At 54.3% G+C, this 19,821-nt stretch overlaps 2 protein-coding genes across 3 annotated transcripts in view; one reads left to right on the top strand and one right to left on the bottom strand.

Moving 5' to 3' along the window:
• Positions 1 to 19,384, bottom strand: part of CCNC (cyclin C) — a 43,499-nt gene extending 24,115 nt beyond the window's left edge. Inside the window, exon 1 of the mRNA XM_054061675.1 lies at positions 19,381 to 19,384. The gene's annotated coding sequence lies outside the window, so the exon portion shown is untranslated. The remainder of the gene's footprint in view (positions 1 to 19,380) is intronic.
• PRDM13 (PR/SET domain 13) overlaps positions 13,033 to 19,821 on the top strand; it is a 7,442-nt gene continuing 653 nt past the window's right edge. The window contains exons 1-4 of one of the 2 annotated variants that reach the window (XM_054061677.1): positions 13,033 to 13,511; positions 15,090 to 15,221; positions 15,296 to 15,440; positions 18,913 to 19,821. The exon at positions 18,913 to 19,821 is cut by the window's right edge and continues 653 nt beyond it. In XM_054061677.1, coding sequence (XP_053917652.1) covers positions 13,371 to 13,511; positions 15,090 to 15,221; positions 15,296 to 15,440; positions 18,913 to 19,821 — 1,327 coding nt within the window. In that variant the 5' untranslated portion in view covers positions 13,033 to 13,370. The remainder of the gene's footprint in view (positions 13,512 to 15,089; positions 15,222 to 15,295; positions 15,441 to 18,912) is intronic. The other variant, XM_054061678.1, reaches the window with a different exon arrangement.

Consider the following 19,821-nt stretch of genomic DNA (forward strand, 5'->3'; position numbering starts at 1 on the left):
GAGGCTGCCAGTGCTTCAGGGACCCATTCCAGCCCTGCTGCATCCCCTGCACAAAGGATCAAGGGCTTCTCTCGACTGGGGCATGCTGAGGATGCCTGTTGCCAGGCCAGGGAGTCCTGCAGCTGGTGTGGAGCCTTGGGGCTGCGTTACATGGCACAGGGAGGTTCGATGGCCATGTGCAGTTTCTCATGTTTCTTGGACGATGTGGATGCCACTGTGGCTCCATCTCCCTGGAGGGGCAGCTGGGAGATGCTTTCCCAGGCAGAGGCATAGCGGAGGACAGACAGGAGCTTTTCCCCCTTGATATTGCTTTGCATGCTTTCTTTTCCAGAAGCTGTGTGGGGGATAACTTTATTTACCATCCTCTCTGTGTGTTTCTGTCAAAACAGGCAAACAAAGATTTCATGAAACAGATGTGCAGTGCCACTGTGTGCTGATGTCTCCTACTCAGCCTCGGACCTGGCTGCTGCTCTGAGGGACATCCAGATATAGGATGAAAAAATTGCAGCCAAGAACCTGCAGGTAAAATTATACTTTGTCGTATTTGTGAGATAAAATTATCTGTCAGGTCTTGCTGATCTCTTCCCGCTCTGCCCCCCTAATAAAACCCGTCACAAACATACTGAATATACATAGTAGTCCATCATTAGATATAAATATAAGCAGCATAGTTGGTTAGTTGGGTTTTTTATTTTGTTGGGTTTTGTTCTTTACAAAATAAATGCTTCTTCTATCCACATGTTATAAATAGCATTTAAAATGATTGAAGGATTATGCACGTCAGTGTTTTGTTCATAAGTCCTCCTCCACAATTCCAAATACAGTATTTCCTTTAGCCCATTGCTATAGTTGCACACAAAAAAAAGGCCTCTACTAATACTCTCGGGTTTTTTACATGTTTACATATTCATCTAATAGCTGAAAACAGTACGTATCCTCTCACAGATCTGACAATAAGCATTCCTGTTTGCTCTCTTCTATTTAATATCCCCTCAGGAAATGTATGAGTGGTACAAACCCAGATTTTCTGACTTTAATCAAGCTTCCACGAAACATGCCAAGAATGTGAGACATTTCAGGGAAGGAATGGGGAAAAAGAAGTGTAAGTGGAATTGAAAACCCCTTCGAGCTTATGTTATGTCACTTCTAATGGAAGCCTTTGTTATGATTTCACTAAGTTAGGTAATGTGACAGTTGTCTGATATTTTTCCCAATAATGGTGGTCTTTTAGGCTATATTCTGTGCTGAAGGAGGTGGATTGGAGGAGCGGTGACTCTGGATGTGACCCCATGTCAAACCAGTAGGAAATCCACAAATGATGTTTATCCACAAATAATATTTATACTTGTGAAATAAAAACTCAGCGTTCAGTAGTGTGTATCTGAAAATAAGGATCCTGTTGTTCTTAATTGACAATTTCAGGGGCAAAGAATTGTATTGGAGATTTTTTTAGTTGAAGCACCCTCACCACTCCCCAAGACACACACATAAAGAAACACTCTTGCAAAGGCAACCGTGTAATATTTTACGTTGAAAACATTCAGTATAATTTCATTAGATGGAGAAGACTTCAGAATAATGATTTTGTGTTTACAACACAAGGGTAAATGATAAGAGACAGAGGTGTTATTAAAACCATCAGCTCTGTTGTGAGAACTCCTTGTCTAGGGTAGCTGGTTCAGAAAGATGCTCTCAGCCTAAAATTCTGAGCTTAAAATAATTCATAAAAATGGCCAGCATTCCTGAACAGTAGCCTGCTGTTTCAAAGGGTTTTCCTTTCTGGGTCACAGACATTCTGGCATTTAACCCCACCTCCTCTCAGTAAAGCATACCGAGCAGGAACATATGCAGAATGGAGTATCAAATCAGTGTTATGTAGGGTTGGTTTTATTTTTTTTATGCTCTGGTCAGCTGGAAATGCATCCTCTGCCGTGCTGGCTCAGGGTTTCCATGCAGGGGGTGGCCCCTGACGGAGGGGGGGGGGGGGGGGACACGGACGGACAGATCATAGCAACACACCCAGTCCAGGCTGAGAAGGGGCTTAAGCTGTCCTTCAAGCCCTGGGAGGCGTGAAGATCCATGTGCAGTCCACACACCGGGTGGCCCTTCACTCACATGGGATATGCGCTCCATCCAAGGAGGACTTTTCCTCCTGGGAAGACCAAGCTCCCAGGGTGAAATGCAGCCCTCCTGAAACTGAAAGGGGATTTTGCGGATTGTCCCCCTTCTCTCACTCCCCACGAAAAAAAAGAAAGTCCCAGCTCTGAGCAGGATCGGGGCTTCTTTCCCTGTGTCCCAACTGCCGGGGGCGGGGTGGGGGGGTGGCTCCGCTGGGAACCTCCGCGGGGACACGAGAAGAGGAAAAGTCTCTGAGGTAACCTGCACCTCTCAGGGACAGTTTACCTCTCTCTTACCTCTTCGCAAACGTTCAGTTAAACAAGCATTAAGCCGTGATGGGCGATGAAAGGTGTGCTGAGAAGTCAGGAGACTGCCACCCAGCCCAGGGCTGGAGCGCTCTCTGCCTGCCCCGCACCCTCGGGTGCCTCAGGGGACCCTTCCTCACCCTAAACACCTTCTGGAGAATGCGAGATTGCCCCGGAGGTGGAGGTTTTTGCGCTGAGCTCTTGGCCCCTCCGGAGGAAAGGATGATGCCGTAAGACGGGAATGGCCTCGGGCACCCCCGCAGGACACTGAGCACGGTGCGTGTGCCACCCCAGGCTCGCACAGAGGCTTTCCCCACCTCCCTTTCCCTTCCTTTCTCGCTATTTCCCCGGGTTTTCACTCAAAACCCTGCGTTTCCCCCCCTAGAGCAGCCGGCGGGGCTCAGCCCTGCAGCCCCCCCGCCTCCAGCCGCAGCCTCCCTCCTTTGCAAACCTGTTCTGTCGCTTCTATTAACTCGAGTAAAATTAGGAACACGCATTTTCTTGCATGACTCGTTCCCGTGGGACCTCGGGAGTCGGTTTTTCTGCACGACTTCGCGAAGGTACCGAATAACCTTGAAGCAACTCGGCAGGCGGGGGAACACCTGCGGCTCCCCGGTGCCCACGGCGGATCCTGGCCCGGGGAGAACGCCCTCCCCCGAGAGGGCCCTGGCATTACCGGAGACAAATGAGCGGAAAACAGAGAAGTCAGTTAATTAGTCGCATCTTCGTAGGATCACGCTTGAGAGACGCTTTTCCGAGGAGAGGCTTCGCTACGCGCTCTGTCTGAGGGAGCAAACGGTTTCTCCCCAACCCAGGAGCTCAAAGTTCATTTATTAAACTACATAAGCGAGGAAAAAAACTACATAAACGAGGAGAGAAAATATGCAACTGCCACGTTATATATTTCCGTGTCTATATTCCCTTAGACAAGTTTCGTGGACGTCCATACAGAGGCACAGCTTTTCCACCCACTTTTGCGGGCTCCCAAAGGGAGTTTGTGGAATCTTCTCGCCCCAGGTTTCAACCACCTCCAGGGGCTGGGCTGGCTTCTCCTCCAGCGCCGGGGAGCCTGAAATTTATAGGATCTGAGGGATAGGGAGAGCGGGGACCACAGGCACAACGGGGCGAGGTGGCAGCTTCAGGTGTGCCGCGATGGAAATCAGATATTTTCCCTCCTGGGAAGTCATCCCAGAGGACAGACATAATTTTTTTTTAATTACAAATAAAAGAAAATAATAATTGAAAATAAAATACTAAATTAAAAAAAAAAAAACTAGTTGTTTGTTGGTTTGGGTTTGGTTTTCTTTTTTTATTTTTCTTTGCAGGGTAAAGAAGTAGTGAAAAATCTCAGCACGGGCGACCGGGCTGTAGGACGGGGCCGCTCTTTCCCAACTAAAGGCTGTCCAGGATAGCCTTTAGGATAGGGCTTTTCCTCCACAGCGGGCGGGGCAGCTCAGCCCGGAGCGGGCAGTTCGGTGCAGCGCTCGGAGCGCAGTCCCGGGGGATGCGGACACCTCGGGGGCTGGCCTGGCTCTCAAATTCCTAAGGGAAATATGCCTGAAAGGCTCATAAGGAATGGCTGAAAGTCAAGCATTCCCTCCATATGGGGTTACGTATGTAGAGAGTCCGTTCCTACACGCATCCCAGAGCAGTTTCTGTACCTGGCGGTGAGCCCTAAAGCCCCGAGGACTGCTCTGGCTGACACGGGCTGTTAGAAACCTCTTCTCAGCCGTAGCTGAATGTGCACACTCGATTTTTTTCTTCAAATACCTCGGCACACTGGCTTAAACACAACGGTGGCAAGTCACCTTTCTCGGGCACAAAAATCTATACGATGGGCATCATAATTTTACTCTAAAACCAGTGACTCTGAAGCAGGAGGTAGTTTGATATTTTGAGCACAGCTGAATTCAAGCCCGATTTTAAGAACTGTTCATTCCATAAATAATTAAAGAAAGCCAGCTTATTAAAAAGCCGTGATGGAAGTATTCAAAGGTGAACAGGATTTTTTCCTACTAGTTTTGGAAGAGCTAACCCTTCTGTACTTGTGTGCCTTAAGTGTGCCCTTATTTTTCAGCGTAAGAGACATGGAGTAAGACAGAAACTGTGAGGTTAATCTGTCTTCTTCTTCTAAACGCATATTTGAATATTTAGGCTGACGACTCTGAGGAAGCTGAAGGCAGCGGTCCACAGGCGATGGGGAAAAATACTGAATAATTTTATTTAGATTTTATTTTAATAGCATGAACAATGAATAGAAGGAACAACATTAAACCTACAGGCTGCAAAGAAAAATTATTTCTGACAGATGACACCTACAAGTTTCTTTGGTTTCATAACTCCGAAGCTGTCAAAAATGATGCATATTTCAATATCAGAATATGCAATGCTGAAATGGAGAGAAGGAAAAGGGGTGTAGTTCGTAAAGTATTTTAAGATAAATCCTACATAACCTGGATTTAATCTCCGTAATTCTTCATATCTAAACTAAATATTTTCTTGTTTCGAATATCTTTACTGGGAGGAAAAAGAGAGAGAGAGAAGAAAAAAATCAAGTCACAGTAACCAGAGGAAGACCTTTCAGTTTGTCAAATTCATTAATTAGAGAGCTGCACATACTAGAAGAACACGCATTCTCTTGCTCTGCTTTCCGCCCCCACCAACAATTTCACCACGAGGGGATGTTTACCAGTGTGTAACGAACAGCTTCTGATGGCTGCATTTTTGCTAAACTTCTATTTTTTCCTTGCTGTTAGTCGTATCCTGAAAAGCATAAAATGCTGAAACCCTTTACAACATTATATGCGCTCATTAGGAAGTCAGGTCTCTTGCAGCCCTTCCTCCTTGCTGGCAAAATCTATCTTTCTCCATTTACATCGTGACCAGCCAGCCAGCAAGCTCTGCCCTGCTCTCTGGTGCCACTGCGGAGAGAGATCTTCCTTCCAGCAGCTTTTTTTTTATCCCTTTATATCTCCCTCTTCTGTGCCAATGATTTATTTTCCAGCCTCTCAGATCAAGTGTTGGATTCAGTGGGAGCCTAATAGACGAAATCACCACCGTTTCCACCTCCCAACTCCTGAACCGAGGGCATCCGCGGTGGCAGCGCCCGCGCCCCGGCTCCCGGCCCGGCACTGATGGCACTTGCTTCTCCCCGAGTCCTTGGCATCTACCTAGGAACAACCCCCATGAACTCCAGCTGTCATTGCTGTCCCTATTATGCTATCTCTCAGGGAGATTGACAGGAATTAAGTGCCTCCTTTTCTTGCTGCAAACCCTTCGCGCACACAGGGCTGATTTTAAGAGAGATGAGTTCCCCTGAAAGCGCTTGAAGAAAACGCAACACATTTACACTGTGTCTAAAGAATTTTGTTTCGGCTTTAGCCGAGCTGAGCACGGCACAAGGGTCCGAGGAGGAGATGGGAAGCTTTGCGGGATGCGCGCTCTGCCTGCGTGCTCTGGCTGCTTATACCGCTGCACAATTTCGTTCCTGGAAGGGAATCAGGGTCGGGCTCGGATCTCTCAAGCTGTCAGGACGGAGAGAGGCAATCTGTGGAAATGTTCAGAGAAGGCAACTCCCACTGTATTTTAAAAACAAAACAATTAAAGCCCAGGCTGAAATAAAAAGTCAATGCTAGCTTGCCTGCCAAGAAGCGCAGGGACCGTGTGATTTCAGTGATACAGCCACTGTCTTTACAAAACCCCGCTCGGGGGAGCTCGGGTCAGAATACAGCTCTATGAACTGGATTCCCAGAGATATTTAGATGCTGGAGGGGGGAGGGACGGGTGGAAGCACCCTCTGCTTCTTCACCCTGCTGCTCCCGGAGCGCAGCAGCAGCAGCTCGGTTCGTCATGGAGAGGAACCCTGCAGAGCGCCGTGCAGACCTTTGCAAATGCATCTTAGCGCACTGCTCCGGCGTGTATTCCCTAACCTCTCGCTCTGTATGTACGGTGTGCTTTTCCTGTAAGTCACAGCCCTGGCTCTCAGGAGCGGCCGGGAGAGAGGGGAAAGGCCTTTCTTTTTTGCGGTCCTGTCACTAAATCCATGGGGGGGAGGAAGGGTCGCAGTACCTTCAGCACACAGACTTATTAATAAATCCATATGTCTGCATAGAAAGGCACACCCGAGTGTGTATGTACGGACACACTGGAAAACACATATCCTTCGTGCCTCTAGGGCGCCTATGGATGCACGCGTGGTACCTATGGATGCTGAAGCTCTGCCTTTAGCCCGAGGAGCAGCCTCCAGGCAGCGGGGTCCCCCGGACATCCCTTCCGCGGGCACCTGGGATCCTGCCCCGCGCTTCTCTCCTCGGGCTGGGGCCAGAACAGTGGTTCGGGGGAGCAGATACGGGGGCCCTGGCTGGGCTGGGGTCGCGCTCCAAACCCGCCGCGTTCCCTGTGCCAGGAAAGCCGGGGCAGCGCTGGGGCTGGGGCGGGAGCGGGGGCACGGGCATTGAAAGGCTCCGGTAGCCAGCACGGTTGCCGCGAAATTCTGTCTCCCGGGCTGGGAGAAGCAGCCCTGTGTCCCGCACATCGCCGCTCCCTCACGCTCTTTGTCTCGCGGTGCGGACGGTGCGGGGCGAGGCGCAAGGAGCTCCGCTTCCCCCGCCCCGGTCAGGCTCCATCCCTCTGCTCCGAACGAGACCTCCCGGGAACGGGCTACAGGGGCAAACCCACCCCGGAGAACGGGCTGCTGTCCTTCATCTGCCAGTTCGACAACATCTGCTGTCGCAGACAGGGTCACACTGCTGCTTCCCAGGCAGCCGAACTTCGCGTGTCACATCCCCAGCCCAGCTCGGCGCTAGGACACCGGGCACGCTTCGGCTTGGGTCATTCCCGTTTCCTTTCCTACACATCCAGACCCCCGGAGCTCGGGGAGGTGCCCGCATGACTGACGGGCGTTATTGCCCAGCCGTGGGGCGCGGGCGGGACCTTTCCCCCAGCTGCCCACCAGCCTGCGGGCGGTGCCAGGGGATTTCCCGCGCGGAGGGGACACCCGGCTCCGTATCGCCCAGGAAAGTCGCGTCCGTGTGGCGCTGAGGTTGCCGAGCCCTCCTGGAGGCTCGCCGGGGGCGGGCTGTGCTTCCAGCGGCATTCGGGCTTGCCGGGGACACGGGCACAAAGCCGCCCCGTCGCGGCGATGGGCGCTCTGCAGAGGAGCAGAGAGGACCAACCCAGCAGATGGTCACCAGCTCTCTGTCACCTCGCTGAGACAGAGTACCCTCTGAAAACAAAGGCCCTGATAACTGTACCGGCTCTTCTCCACCTGACGGGGTTAAACGTCGTCTTTCTGATTACCGACTACAGAGTTCAAAAATCGCTGACCTAAATGATGCTTTTCTCGTCGCGTTTTGGGTTGCCGCACGGAGCGGACCTCACACCCGGATTAGTCACAGTGTGAAGGCCAGGTCTGAGCTTTGAACGTCGCCTCTCTCTACGGCTCCACGAGTGCAGAGCCTCCAAGCAGCAGGATGCTTCTTCCTGCCAGGGCCACTTGTGCACAGCTGGCATGCAGACGGACACAGGGATGGATAGGGACGTGGAGCAGCTTTGGGTTAAAAACAGACTCATGGAGCGGGTATGGGTTGGAAGGGACTTCCAGAGATCATCTTGTCCAACCCCCTGGCCGTGGGCATCTTTCTGCGGGTCAGGCAGGCCAGGCGCAGGGAGTGCAGTCTCAACCAGCTCCAAAAGCCTAATTTCCTTGGTGCCACTGCCGGGCTGGATAGGGAGTGACGTGTGCCTGTGCCTCGTATCTCCCCTCCCTCCCTGCCCGGATCCTGTTCCTTAGGCTAGAAACCCCTCGGAAATTTCCCCTTGTTTTTTTTTTTATTTTTTTATTCCCAGCCATGCACATTCCAAGCCGGCGTTACTACTTTGCATTACGTTTCCAAGCCTGAATAAAAGCCGGCCGTGTTAGAGAGTCGAGGCTCGCTCCCCTTCGAAGGCAAACCCGGTGCCAGGGCCACTCCCGGCCGCTCCCGGTCCCGCCGCCCCGCCGGATCCCGCCGCTGCCCGTCGTTGTCCCCGGCAGTTGTCACGCTGGCAGCCCCGCAAAGGGACATTAGCCCGGTCACATTTTCTGTTTCTCCTTTATTTCCTCAGTTTCTCCCTGAAATCTTGATAAATTCCCCTTTTCCAGGGGGAGTGTCCGGGCGGGTGGAAGTCTGAGCACAATGAAACCTGAGAATTTCTGTCACTCTCTGCATATGGTCCGAAGTGCTTTAATCCCAATTAGGGGCGGCTGACACACGGTCCTATTCATCCCAATCAGCTCTTGAATACATTTGCCTAGAAATGAACTTCACAAATAGACTCTCTCCTAAATGTGCCCAACAGCAAGGAAAATCGAATTGAGGCAGGGGCTCATTCTGAGGCGATCGAGGGAGAAAAGGTATGAATTTATAAGGTACACCGAAACATTGCAATTCAGCAACAAGTTTACTGACTTTTATTTGCACCATGTCAACCGAAAGAACCAAGAGATACGGTGGGGGCTGCGGGAGGGGAAGAAGCCGGTTAAAAGGCAACTTTAGACAGACTTTGAATACTTTATGCGACAAGTTTCGCCTCCAATTGAAGCTGATCTAAAAGAAAAAAAAAAAATCTCAGCCCCTACACTGGAATTTTTAATGAGGACAAAACGTGTTTGAATCCGATCTGGGCTGACGCTCGCGACTCACAATACGAATACCAAATCGAGCTCCTGTCATCTGCCCGGGTTCCCATAGAACCTGAATTAGTATTCAAAAGCTGCTTTAATATCCCACCCGCATCTCGTCTGCACCGCACAGCTGGTTGGGGGCCGCCGGCCCGGGCCGCGACCGCCCGGCCCCGCCGATCCGCACCGGGCACCGGCAGGGAAGGGAAGGGAAGGGAAGGGAAGGGAAGGGAAGGGAAGGGAAGGGAAGGGAAGGGAAGGGAAGGGAAGGGAAGGGAAGGGAAGGGAAGGGAAGGGAAGGGAAGGGAAGGGAAGGGAAGGGAAGGGAAGGGAAGGGAAGGGAAGGGAAGGGAAGGGAAGGGAAGGGAAGGGAAGGGAAGGGAAGGGAAGGGAAGGGAAGGGAAGGGAAGGGAAAGAGAGGAGAGGAGAGGAGAGGAGAGAAGAGAAGAGAAGAGAAGAGAAGAGAAGAGAAGAGAAGAGAAGAGAAGAGAAGAGAAGAGAAGAGAAGAGAAGAGAAGAGAAGAGAAGAGAAGAGAAGAGAAGAGAAGAGAAGAGGAAACGTTTAGACTGTGTTGGTCTCTTTGGGCGGCTTAAAGGGGGTTCGATGTTCCAGGGTCTCAGCAAGCCACCCCGCATGCCCCCTCCCGCCTGCTCGCACCCCATCCCCATGCGGCGGAGTCCCGGTGCGGGCTCGGGCAGGGCGGGGAGCCCCGAGAAGCCGGTCCCGCGCCCCGGGCAGGGGCTGCCGCAGCGGGGCAAAGCCATTTCGGGAAAGGTCACCCCGGGAGCCGCCGGCAGGCTGCCCGGCCAGAGTATGGCCTGCTGAATGAACTTGCAGCATTTTGTTCGAGCCTCCGCTGTGGTGCTCGGTGGCATAATGAGCCGGGCCCTGTATACAGGCATTCATGCTGGTCTGAATGTGGTGTTGAACCTTCTCTGTGCCGGAGCGGTTTGATGGTTTGAATGGAGCTCCCTGGTGGGACATTGCTCTCTGCAACTGTGCCTCTTTGGATGACTGTTGTTCCTTAACATTCATGCCTCATTATGGGGCAACCTGTTAAATCAGGGAGAACAGTGTGCCAAAGTGTTGCTCAGGGGCACCGGCAGTTCAGCATTGGGCATAAATAAGGGCCGCCGAGGAAAATAACTTTCACCGCATCTCTGGGCAAAAGTGATCTCGCTTTAATGGTGCCTCTAGTAGCCCGGTTTAAGTATATAAAGAGCGATAGTGGAATGTTTTGATTGAGTCTAAACATTGTCTTTGAATAAAGCTGAAACCATGTAATTAATGTGTCTTTTTAATAAGGGACAATACGGTCGTTCAAGCTATTTAATTTCATTTAATTTTCCATCCCATTTGCTCCAAAGGCTGCTTTTACTTTTAACACCCGGCCTTTCATGCTGCATCTTGCTCCAGTGGGCACATTAGATCGGTTTCACCCTTCCTTTTTAGGGAAGGAAAAATAAAAGAAAATGTGGTTCCTTTCCTCTTTTGTGGACAATTTATTTCACTTGGGGAACTTCAACTTTGAGCCACAGGACAGAATAAAAATTGGAGAACTGGTGTGAATGCTTCCAGAGCAAGGGCTTTTCTTTTCTGAGTGGATGGGAACCAGCCACAATCGGCTATATTAATAAATAACTTTCCTCACAGTCGGCCTTTACATGGTCCTATTGATAAAATTGTTCGCGTGTCGTTCACGCTTTTTGACTCATTAAGGCCCGGGAGGTAGCGGCTCCCGAGGCGGAGCAGTAGGGTACCTTGGTCGCCTTAAAAGCCCTGTCTCTACCTCTGCGTCTCTCGGAATTCCAATACGGTCTCATCCTCAAGTGGCCAGGCCAGAGGTTACAGGGATATGTTCATGGCTTAAATTTATTGCCCTCAACTTCTTGTTTATCCTTTTCCCCCCATTCAGGCCGCTGATCAAAGGGGTCATCTTCGGCTCCCCACATCCTCTTCCCCCCCTTCTCGTCCCAGTCGAAGTGAAAAAGAAACACCCACCCTGCTCCTGGGATGGTCCCTGTAATTGCACCCCGGAGAGGTGCGATCGATGATCATTGATGCTGCTGGGGGCAGGCGCGGCATTTATCTCGTGCGCGCGCCGGGATGCGGCATCTCTGAGGATGCAGCCCTGGGAGCAGGCGGCGGCAGCGCCCCGTCCCAGGCGTGGTCCCTGCCGGCCCGGGGAGCACTTTCGCTCCTCGCCGACCCCAGCAGAGATGCTGACACCGCAGGGCGCGCCCTGACCGTGAGAGCGAACGCCGGCGCCTCGTGGGAGGCGGAGGCTGGCAGCGCGCTGCGGCGGAGGGGACCGGCGTGGGCAAATGGCATCGCACCAGCAGCCAGCCCGAGCTTTCCTCGCTCTGCCGGCAGCTCCCGGCTCTGTACTGGGCGTGGAGAGGGGAGAGAGCACCTTTGCGACCGCCAGCTGGTGAGACGCGCCCGTTCAGTATCGCTCTCGTCCCCGTGCGCATCACTATGGCCTTGGCTCTCGGTGCCGCAAGTGACAGCAGCAAACAAATCCAGATTAAAGCCGGCACTAAGGGTTTTTCCTTTCTGCAAGAAAAAAAAGCTCAGCACGTCGTTTTCGACGGACACAGCTTCGATGTTTTTTTCCTTGCAGAAAGCGGGGTTGCTTGAGAAGAGCTTGCTCAGTTCCCTAGCACCTCTCTGTAGATACACCTCCGAGCTCCAAGCAGAGCTTTCTGAGTTTTCTTCTATTAGATCTGACTACCAGAAAAATGGCAAGGGTGGTGGTGGTGGTGAAGCTCCAAACCTGCCATTGCTTCGGAAAGCAATGGATAAAACTCTGCTCACGCAACTTCTTTGCAGGAGAGAAGTTCAGATATCTTCTTTTTTGAGAGTTACGAGGTATGGAGCAGAGCAAACCTGCTAGCGGGAATTAGACAGGGGTATAAACGCAAAAGTGGAAAACTGATTTTTTTTTTACAGCGCTCTTTGGTCTAACAGGCACATCTGAACTGTTGCATATGCGTAAGAGAATAGTCGCACACCTTTCCTTTCCAGCTCCTGGAAAATTCTTGGGACATTTACCGAGCCTGAATTATAAACTGGCTTAACCCTAGCTTCTCGTTCTATCTTAATTAAAATATTTTTCCGAAGAGGAGGGACATAGACTCACTCTGTTCAAATCGCTTCGTTCTGGATTTATTTAGAGTCGCTTTTTTGTAGGTTCCACCTCAGAAAGCAGTTTCGATGCAAGAGAATTTGCATGTGAGAGAGGAACCTGTGGATGTATTAGGCGAGGAATCCAGCTGCACGCTGTTGGCCAGACATCTGTATTATTTGCTGGCAGTGTCTCTCTGTTTCCCAGTGACTGTCTCTATCTCCTCCTGTCTGTATTTTCTAATCCACGAATTACAGACACAGCTTCCCCAGTGCTCTCAGATGCAGCGGTTTGTGTTTTACAGGGGCTACAGCGGCTCATATTTTGTGCTATTCATCCTTCTTAAGGATCAAAGCTCTTCTGAACCCATTACTGGCCTGAAACCAACCCACTGAAATGGTAATATGGTCGTTCTTTTTAAAAAAAAGTGTAGGTATTTTCTGGTGTTTTCCCATCAAGTACCTGCCCAATTTCTGTATGGCACACGCCAGGAATCAATAGAAGTTAACAAGTCCTCAAAACATTCCCCATCTCTTTGTTTAATCTCCTTTACAATAAAGCCAAGGGAAGAGAATTAAAAATCTTTGAAGTATATTAAACCTCAAAAGGCTCAGCCAAGTAGACTTAAAATAGTCACTTATTTTCCAAAACTGGTTTGTCGAGGAACAATAAAAGGAAGTAAAATTTATGGAGAAATTATACAGTGGATTTGTCACTTAAAATATCGTAACTGTCTCGGGGACAATACCCCATGCTGAGGATTAATGGTCCCTCCAGACCTTTGATTCACCAGCGCCTTTTCTTTGCCCTTGACAAATTGGATTTTTAGGAATGGGAAGGTCGCCTGGCCCATTGTCTGCCAGCCATTCACTCCGCCTGATTATGCAGGAGGGTTAGGGAAAGGCTCCATGTGACCCTCTTGGATGGGACTCCGCAGCTGCTCGAGGAGCCAAACTCTCTCACCAAACTCTGCGCCCCAGAGCATTCCCCCTGCCAAGGGGTACCCCTCCTGCTCCCGTTGAAAAGCCGGCGCCCACACACCGCCGCGTCACTCTGCGGGCGGAGATACGCCTGTGCTCATCCTCCCCGCCGCCGCCGCTGTCACTCCGACCCCCTTAAGTACTTGGGGTTCCCGAGCGCTCCCACCCAGAGGCAGCGATGCAAACCAGCAGGGCTCCGGCCATCAGCGTCAGCGCCGAGAGCTGCATCCCGGCCGGGCTGCGGCTGGGTCCCGTGCCGGGCATCTTCAAACTGGGCAAGTACCTGTCAGACCGCAGAGAGCCAGGACCCAAAAAAAAGGTATTTTCCTACGGTCTCTCCCGCACCGCTGGATCTCGCTTTTTTTTTCCCCCCTTGACTCGAGGGAAGCCGACTTGGGAGAAGAGGCTGCTCTTTTCCCTCTCTCTCTTCGATCCTCCCTCCTTAGAGCGAGCCAGGAAAAGGAAGGGATGCGTTTCCAGAGCGTCCTGAGATGTCTCCTCGCGGCTTTGCCGGGAAAGCCTGCCCGCTCGTGCCCTCTTCCCAGCCCCCGCGGGGGCTCTCTCGGACACAGCCGCGGCCGCAGCCCCGTGCCCTGTGCCGGAGGGGACTCACTCCCTCGGGCATCACCCCTTCCCCGGCAGGGCCACGACGTGCCACGGGTGGCTCTTCACCCCCGGAGCCTCGGAGGCACTAGACTTTCTTATCCCCTGGGTTTTGTCCGGGGAAGGAGCAGGGGCAAAGGCAGATGCACCCATTTATTTCTCCCTTTCCTCGGCCGCGGGTCCCTTGGCCGGGTCCGGAGGGGCGCAGGGCGACCGATGAGGGGTGCGGGTCGCAGGTGTCGGGGCAGCCCGGCTCCCCGAGGAGCCCAGCTCAGCCTTCCCGCAAAGCTCCGGGCCGGCTTCTACACCCGAAGCCGCACAGTGAGGGGGTGACGGCCACCCGGCCACCCGCTCTGGGGTCAGCCGGTGTCAGGGTTGGGAAGGAGCGAGAAGGAGGTGGTGAAGGGCGCCGTCCATCAGGCTCTTCAGGGGACGAGAGCCCTTCTTCCACCCCCCGGGCAGCCGCGGCTCACGCGTTCCGCTCGGATTTTTAATGCCCTTTAATTGTTTTTAAACGCTCTGCCAGCCCACTCAAATTTATTTCTCATCTGGCTCCCTTGGTTTCTCGCTTTAGACTGCTTTGTTCGGATGACTTTTATTGCACGGTCATTCAGGGAACGGGCACTTCATTTTCTCTTTGTATGGGCGAGCAGATTATGAAGTATGGGGCTACAGAGACTTTGTAGCTAAGCAGAATCCTCTCCCCTTTCCCTTTCCCAGTCTCCCGACAAGTAGTGGATGTCGCAATTGTTTTGCACAGATTGAGAGGCCGAAGAAACCCTTCCAAAAACTAACATCTTACCTGGGCATAGACTGCACAAACCCTTCCAAAGACTAACATCTTATCTGGGCATTTAATATAGTGTTAAGCGAAATGCAGCGGGTGCGACTGAAGAAGGTGCGTTTGGGGCAGTGCGACGCAAGGGGGAAAACAACAAAAATCCCATTTCCCCTCGCAGTGCTGCAGGTCCCCGCCGGGCCCGGGCTCTTCCATCCTTACCCTGAAGAGCAGCAACCCGCTCCAGGCAGGCCGCAGCTCTCCCAAGGCACCTGCGAGTCGAGGAGGGTCCCGCTCCGAGGTGGGTGAGGATGGAAGAGTCAGACCGGCGGCATACCGAGATGCTCCCGCCACCGTTTCCGAGCTGCGCTGCCCAGGCACCTGCCCGGGGTGGGAAACCAGGATCGCCGGGCAAGGGAGAGTGGGTAGGCAGGCAGGCAGGGGCACGGGTAAGCTTTCTGCTTTCTTTCTGTTTCATCTCACGTGGAAGTGACAGCGGTGCCGCCTGTCTTCCAGGTGCGGATGGTGAGAGGAGAATTAGTGGATGAAGCCGGGAGCTCAGCTCTGGAGTGGATAGGGTTAATCCGGGCTGCCCGAAACTCCCAAGAGCAGACACTGGAGGCTGTTGCGGATCTGCCAGGAGGACAGGTACCCCACTCGCGGCTCCGGGCCGGCCTGGCACCACTTTCTGCCACCTGCCTCTCCTCTCAAGCCTCCTGAAGAAGTTTCCTTTCTTCCCCTCCCAGATTTTCTACCGGGCGCTACGAGATGTCCAGCCGGGAGAGGAGCTCACCGTCTGGTACTCCAACCCCCTGGCGCAGTGGTTTGACATCCCCGTCACGGCCACCCCGACGCACGACGAGAAAGGTACAGATGAGGGCATTCGTTTCAGAGCAACCAAATTGAATGAAATCAAACAAACCCTATGTAATTCTCATCTTTGGCGGGAGCTCAGACTGCGGTAGGCAAACGTGGACCCTTCAAATACGCACCCTCAGAAAAATTAATGCCAGCACAGCTGCAGTGACTTTTGACCTGCCACCCTTTAAACTAAGTCTCCATCTGCTTATATTTAAAGGGTGATCTATTAACTCAGTAGCGTATGGCAAGGCCCCCGTGCCTCGAGTCGTTCCGTCATTGGCACAATTTAATGATCTTTTGATAGGCAAATGGGATTTCTATGAAACAACTCTAGTGTTGTGATGCGAAACAGCAACTGGGCTGCAAAATATCTGTTTCACTTTGCGTGTTCCTCAGTCAGAGCTTCAGACCCTCTTTTCAGGTTATTTTGTGGGCAGATTCACATAGTCTAGACCAAACGGGTACTGGGCATTCCCTGTAAATTAGGATGCATTATGTAAAAAATTAAGTCGTCTTAAAATCGTACTCAGATATGGCTATAAGAGGATATTGGGAAGGGGGAGACACTCGTCTAGGACGGCTTGGTTCAATCTGCAAGCTGGCTCTTAGCTGGAATTACACCGGCTCTAACAAAAGCGATATGGTGGCAGCACGTTGAAGGAGGGAAAAGAAGACGAAAGCCCTCAGGGTTCTCCCGCTGGTCCCGGCGGGAGGAGGCCGGCTCCGGCCGCTTCCCTGGCTCGGTGCGACCTGCGGGCTCTCGCTCCTCTCGGGCTAAGCTAAGGGGACCCCACCTGCTGCTGCCCAGCGCAGAGGATCCTTCAGCCCCGCCGCGTCCCCGAGAAAGCAGCAAGGGCACGATCCGGGGAGGGGCTGTGCCCTCCCTACCTGGCTGGCTGCTCCGCAGGAAAATAAGGATCCCAACTGGAGGGATGCTGCCGCAGCGCCCAGCGCTGGCTGCTCACCGCCCATCCCACTCGTGCGAAACACAAGAGCCCAAATCCCTCCTTGTACCAAAACTGAAAAAGTTTCTTGGTCGCACCTCTGTGCCCCCCACCAAGGACCGAGGTCGCCGAGGGTCCCCCTCTCGAAAATCCCGGGTTCTGGCGAAGTTTCGGCTGCGGGAACGAGGACACGGTGCTGGGTTCTGCCGCCCCAGCCCAGCAGCCGTTGCCTGTGGATGGGCACCGGTGATGCTCAGGGAAAATAAGGGCAAGAAACCTCAGGTCTGCGCAGGCACCGGCGTGTGGCATTTTCCTCGTCCCGTCGAAGTGAGGCTTAGCTGCAGGCTGACCCTGCGGATCTGCTGTGTCTGCAGCCTCACAGTTTCGAGACTAATTAATACGGACTCAGAACAAGTGTACCGAAATGACGAAGCTCTCTTCTTTAAGGATAGTACGCTGAAAAAAAAAAAAAAAACCAGAGTCCACAATAGGGTGGAAGAAATTCAGTGTTTTTTGTGGGGTTTTTTTTGTTTTCTTTTGTTTTTTTTTGTTTGTTTTTAAGAAAAGCAACCAAAAACTTTGGAAATCTTCTATGTTTGATCCCATTTGTTTGGGTTTACCGTGATGAGAAAGAGATGGAGTTTTTTTAGTTTCCATCGCTGTTGGACTAGAGCTGCGCCGGGAAAAGCACTGGGCCAGGCTCGGTGGAGCTCGGGAGGCGGCCTGTCCCGCGGAGGGAAATGAAGGCGCTAGGAAGGAGCCCTCGGAGCTCTGCGCCCGCACGCCTCTCGCTCCGTGCCTCTCCTTCGCCGAGGCGCCGGGACAGCGGCTCCGCCTCCCGCGGCCGCTGCTCCACCGGGGCCCGGGCAGCCACGCTCCCGCCTCCTCGACGGGGCGAAAACCCGCATCCAGGGCGTTCCTAAGGCTTGCACAGCGTGCGGCCCGGCGCGAAGAGGGGCTGAGCACGACGGCGGGGACACAGGCGACGAGACACGCGAGTTCGCGTTCGTTTCCCGCGGAGAGCGAAGACTTCGTGTTCCACCCGCAGCCGCCACCGGCCGTCCCCCGCTGCATCGAAAGCCCTCTGCGGACACCGGTCGCAGCCAGCGTGACCTTCTCGGCGACCCGCCGGCCCCCGCCGCGGAGCTTGTGCCCCACCTCACCCCCGTCACCCCCGACGGGACCCCCAGGAACGTGAGGAGCTGGAGCGCAAACCTTTGGCGTTTCGGTGCATTAACTTAGGAGTGAGTGTCCTCCCAGCTGGGGACGGGCAACAGGGGCAGCGGCTCGGGGGAACTGAGGGGTCCGAAACGCCTGATCGGGGTCTTGTGACTGGGAGCAATGAGAGAGAGTGATGGATACCTACAGACAGAAAAAGAGACAGAAGAGAGAGAGGGGATAGGGGAAGGGTCGGGTAAAAGAGGGAGAGATTTAGAAAGAGATAGAAAAGCAAAGAGAGGAAGGAAGGGAGGAAGGAAGGGAGGAAGGGAGGAAGGAAGGGAGGAAGGAAGGAAGGAAGGAAGGAAGGAAGGAAGGAAGGAAGGAAGGAAAAGAAAGAGCGAAAGAAAGAGCGAAAGAAAGAAAGAAAGAAAGAAAGAAAGAAAGAAAGAAAAAGAAGAGGGGAAGAGGCAGAAAGAAGGAAAGCAGGAAGGAAAGAAAGAAGGAAAGAGAAAGGTAAAGGTAAAGGTAAAGATAAGATAAAAATAAAGATAAAGATAAAGATAAAGATAAAGATAAAGATAAAGATAAAGAAGAAGGTGAAGATGAAGATGAAGATGGAGATGAAGATGCCCAGGCAGACAGGTTGACCGCAGAGACCGTTTCACAGTCGGGGCTACGGAGATGGTCCTCCTTTGGGAGTGCATTGCTGGCAGGCAGGGCGAAGAGGGGGAAAGCGAAGCCTGTGCCCTCCGCGGGCAGTCGCTACAGCCGCGGCCACCGAGGTCTGTTCCGCTTGAGAGAAGCCGAAATGTTTAGGGAATGGGGCACAAAGGGCATTGTCCTCTGAAAGGGAACGATTACATATGGCCCATACATATCGGATATTGTCTCGCCGCGTAATGAGGGGCTCACGATCATTAGATTGGCCTTTGTTCGGTGCAGCCGACTCCCTGACATACGCTACCTCCTCTGCAAACGCCAACAGATGGGCCCCCCGACAGACGACTCGCGGCAGCAGCTGCTCCCCCCCGGCGCCACGGCGCCCAGGCCGCGCAGCGCCCGCATCGCGGCACGGCGGGGAGCGGGGAGGCGCGGGAGGTGCGGAGAGTGCGCGGAGGTGCGCGGGATGCACGGGGATGCGCGGGGACGCACGAAGGTTCGCGGGAGGCACAGGGATGCCCAGGAGGCACGGGGATAGACAGGGGCCCGCGGGAGGCACAGGGATGCGTGGGAGTGAGGCACGGGGATGCGCGGGAGGCACCGGGATGCGCGGGAGGCACGGGGATGAGCGGGAGGCACCGGGATGCGCGGTGAGGTGCAGGGATGCGCAGGGAGGCACTGCCGCTGACGGGCCCCTCCGCTTGCCTTGGCAGGGGAGGAGCGGTACATCTGCTGGTACTGCTGGAGGACCTTCAAGTACCCCAACAGCCTCAAGGCCCACGTCCACTTCCACTGCGCGCTGAGCCACGGGCGGCCCTTCCTGCCCCACGATCACGGCCGCCCCGCCGCCGCCTTCGCGCTGCCGGCCAAGGAGCCGCCGGCGCCGCGCGGCCACCCCGGCCCCGGCCCGCGGGACGCCGTCAAACGCGAGGCCGCCACCGCCTCGCCGCCGCTCGCTAAAGCGGGGCCGCCCCGGCGCTCGGCGGGCAAGGAGGAGCAGGAGCGCGCCCTGGACATGAGCGTGGGGGCGGCCCGCGGGCCGGCGGCGCTGCTGGGGCCGGCGGGGGGCGGCGCGCTCTGCCCCGGGGCGCGCTCGGCGTTCCGCCCCGCGGGGCCGCTGCGGGACGAGGCGCGGGGCGCGCTCGGCTTCTCCAAGCTGCTGGGGGGGCTGAAGGCGGGACGCGCCGCCGCCGAGGCACCGCCCAAATGCGGGGCGCTGCCCGGCGAGGCCGTGCCCCCGGCGGCGGGGCTGGCGTGCGGCGCGGGGCTGCGAGCCTTCCCGCTGCTCTCGCCCCTGGAGGAGACGTCGGCTTTCCGGCAGGTGGAGCGGGCTCTGCCCGCCGCTTCGCTGCCGCCCGCCCGCTACCCGCCGCTGCCCGGCGCGCTGGAACGCTTCGCGCTGCCGCCCTTCGAAGGGCTGAAGGCGTACGCCGGGGAGTGCGGGCTGCCCGTCATGCCGCTCACCGTCTACAACGGGGAGCTGCTGTACGGCGCCGCGCCCTACTACCCGCTGAAGCTGCACCTCGGCGGGCTCCTCAAGTACCCCGAGTCCGTGTCGTACTTCGGGGGGCCGGCGGCGGGGCTGCACGCCGCCGAGCTGGGCTCGCTGGCCGGCATCGACC

This window comes from Cuculus canorus, chromosome 3 (genome assembly GCF_017976375.1).
Source record: "Cuculus canorus isolate bCucCan1 chromosome 3, bCucCan1.pri, whole genome shotgun sequence".
In the NCBI taxonomy this organism is placed as follows: domain Eukaryota; kingdom Metazoa; phylum Chordata; class Aves; order Cuculiformes; family Cuculidae; genus Cuculus; species Cuculus canorus.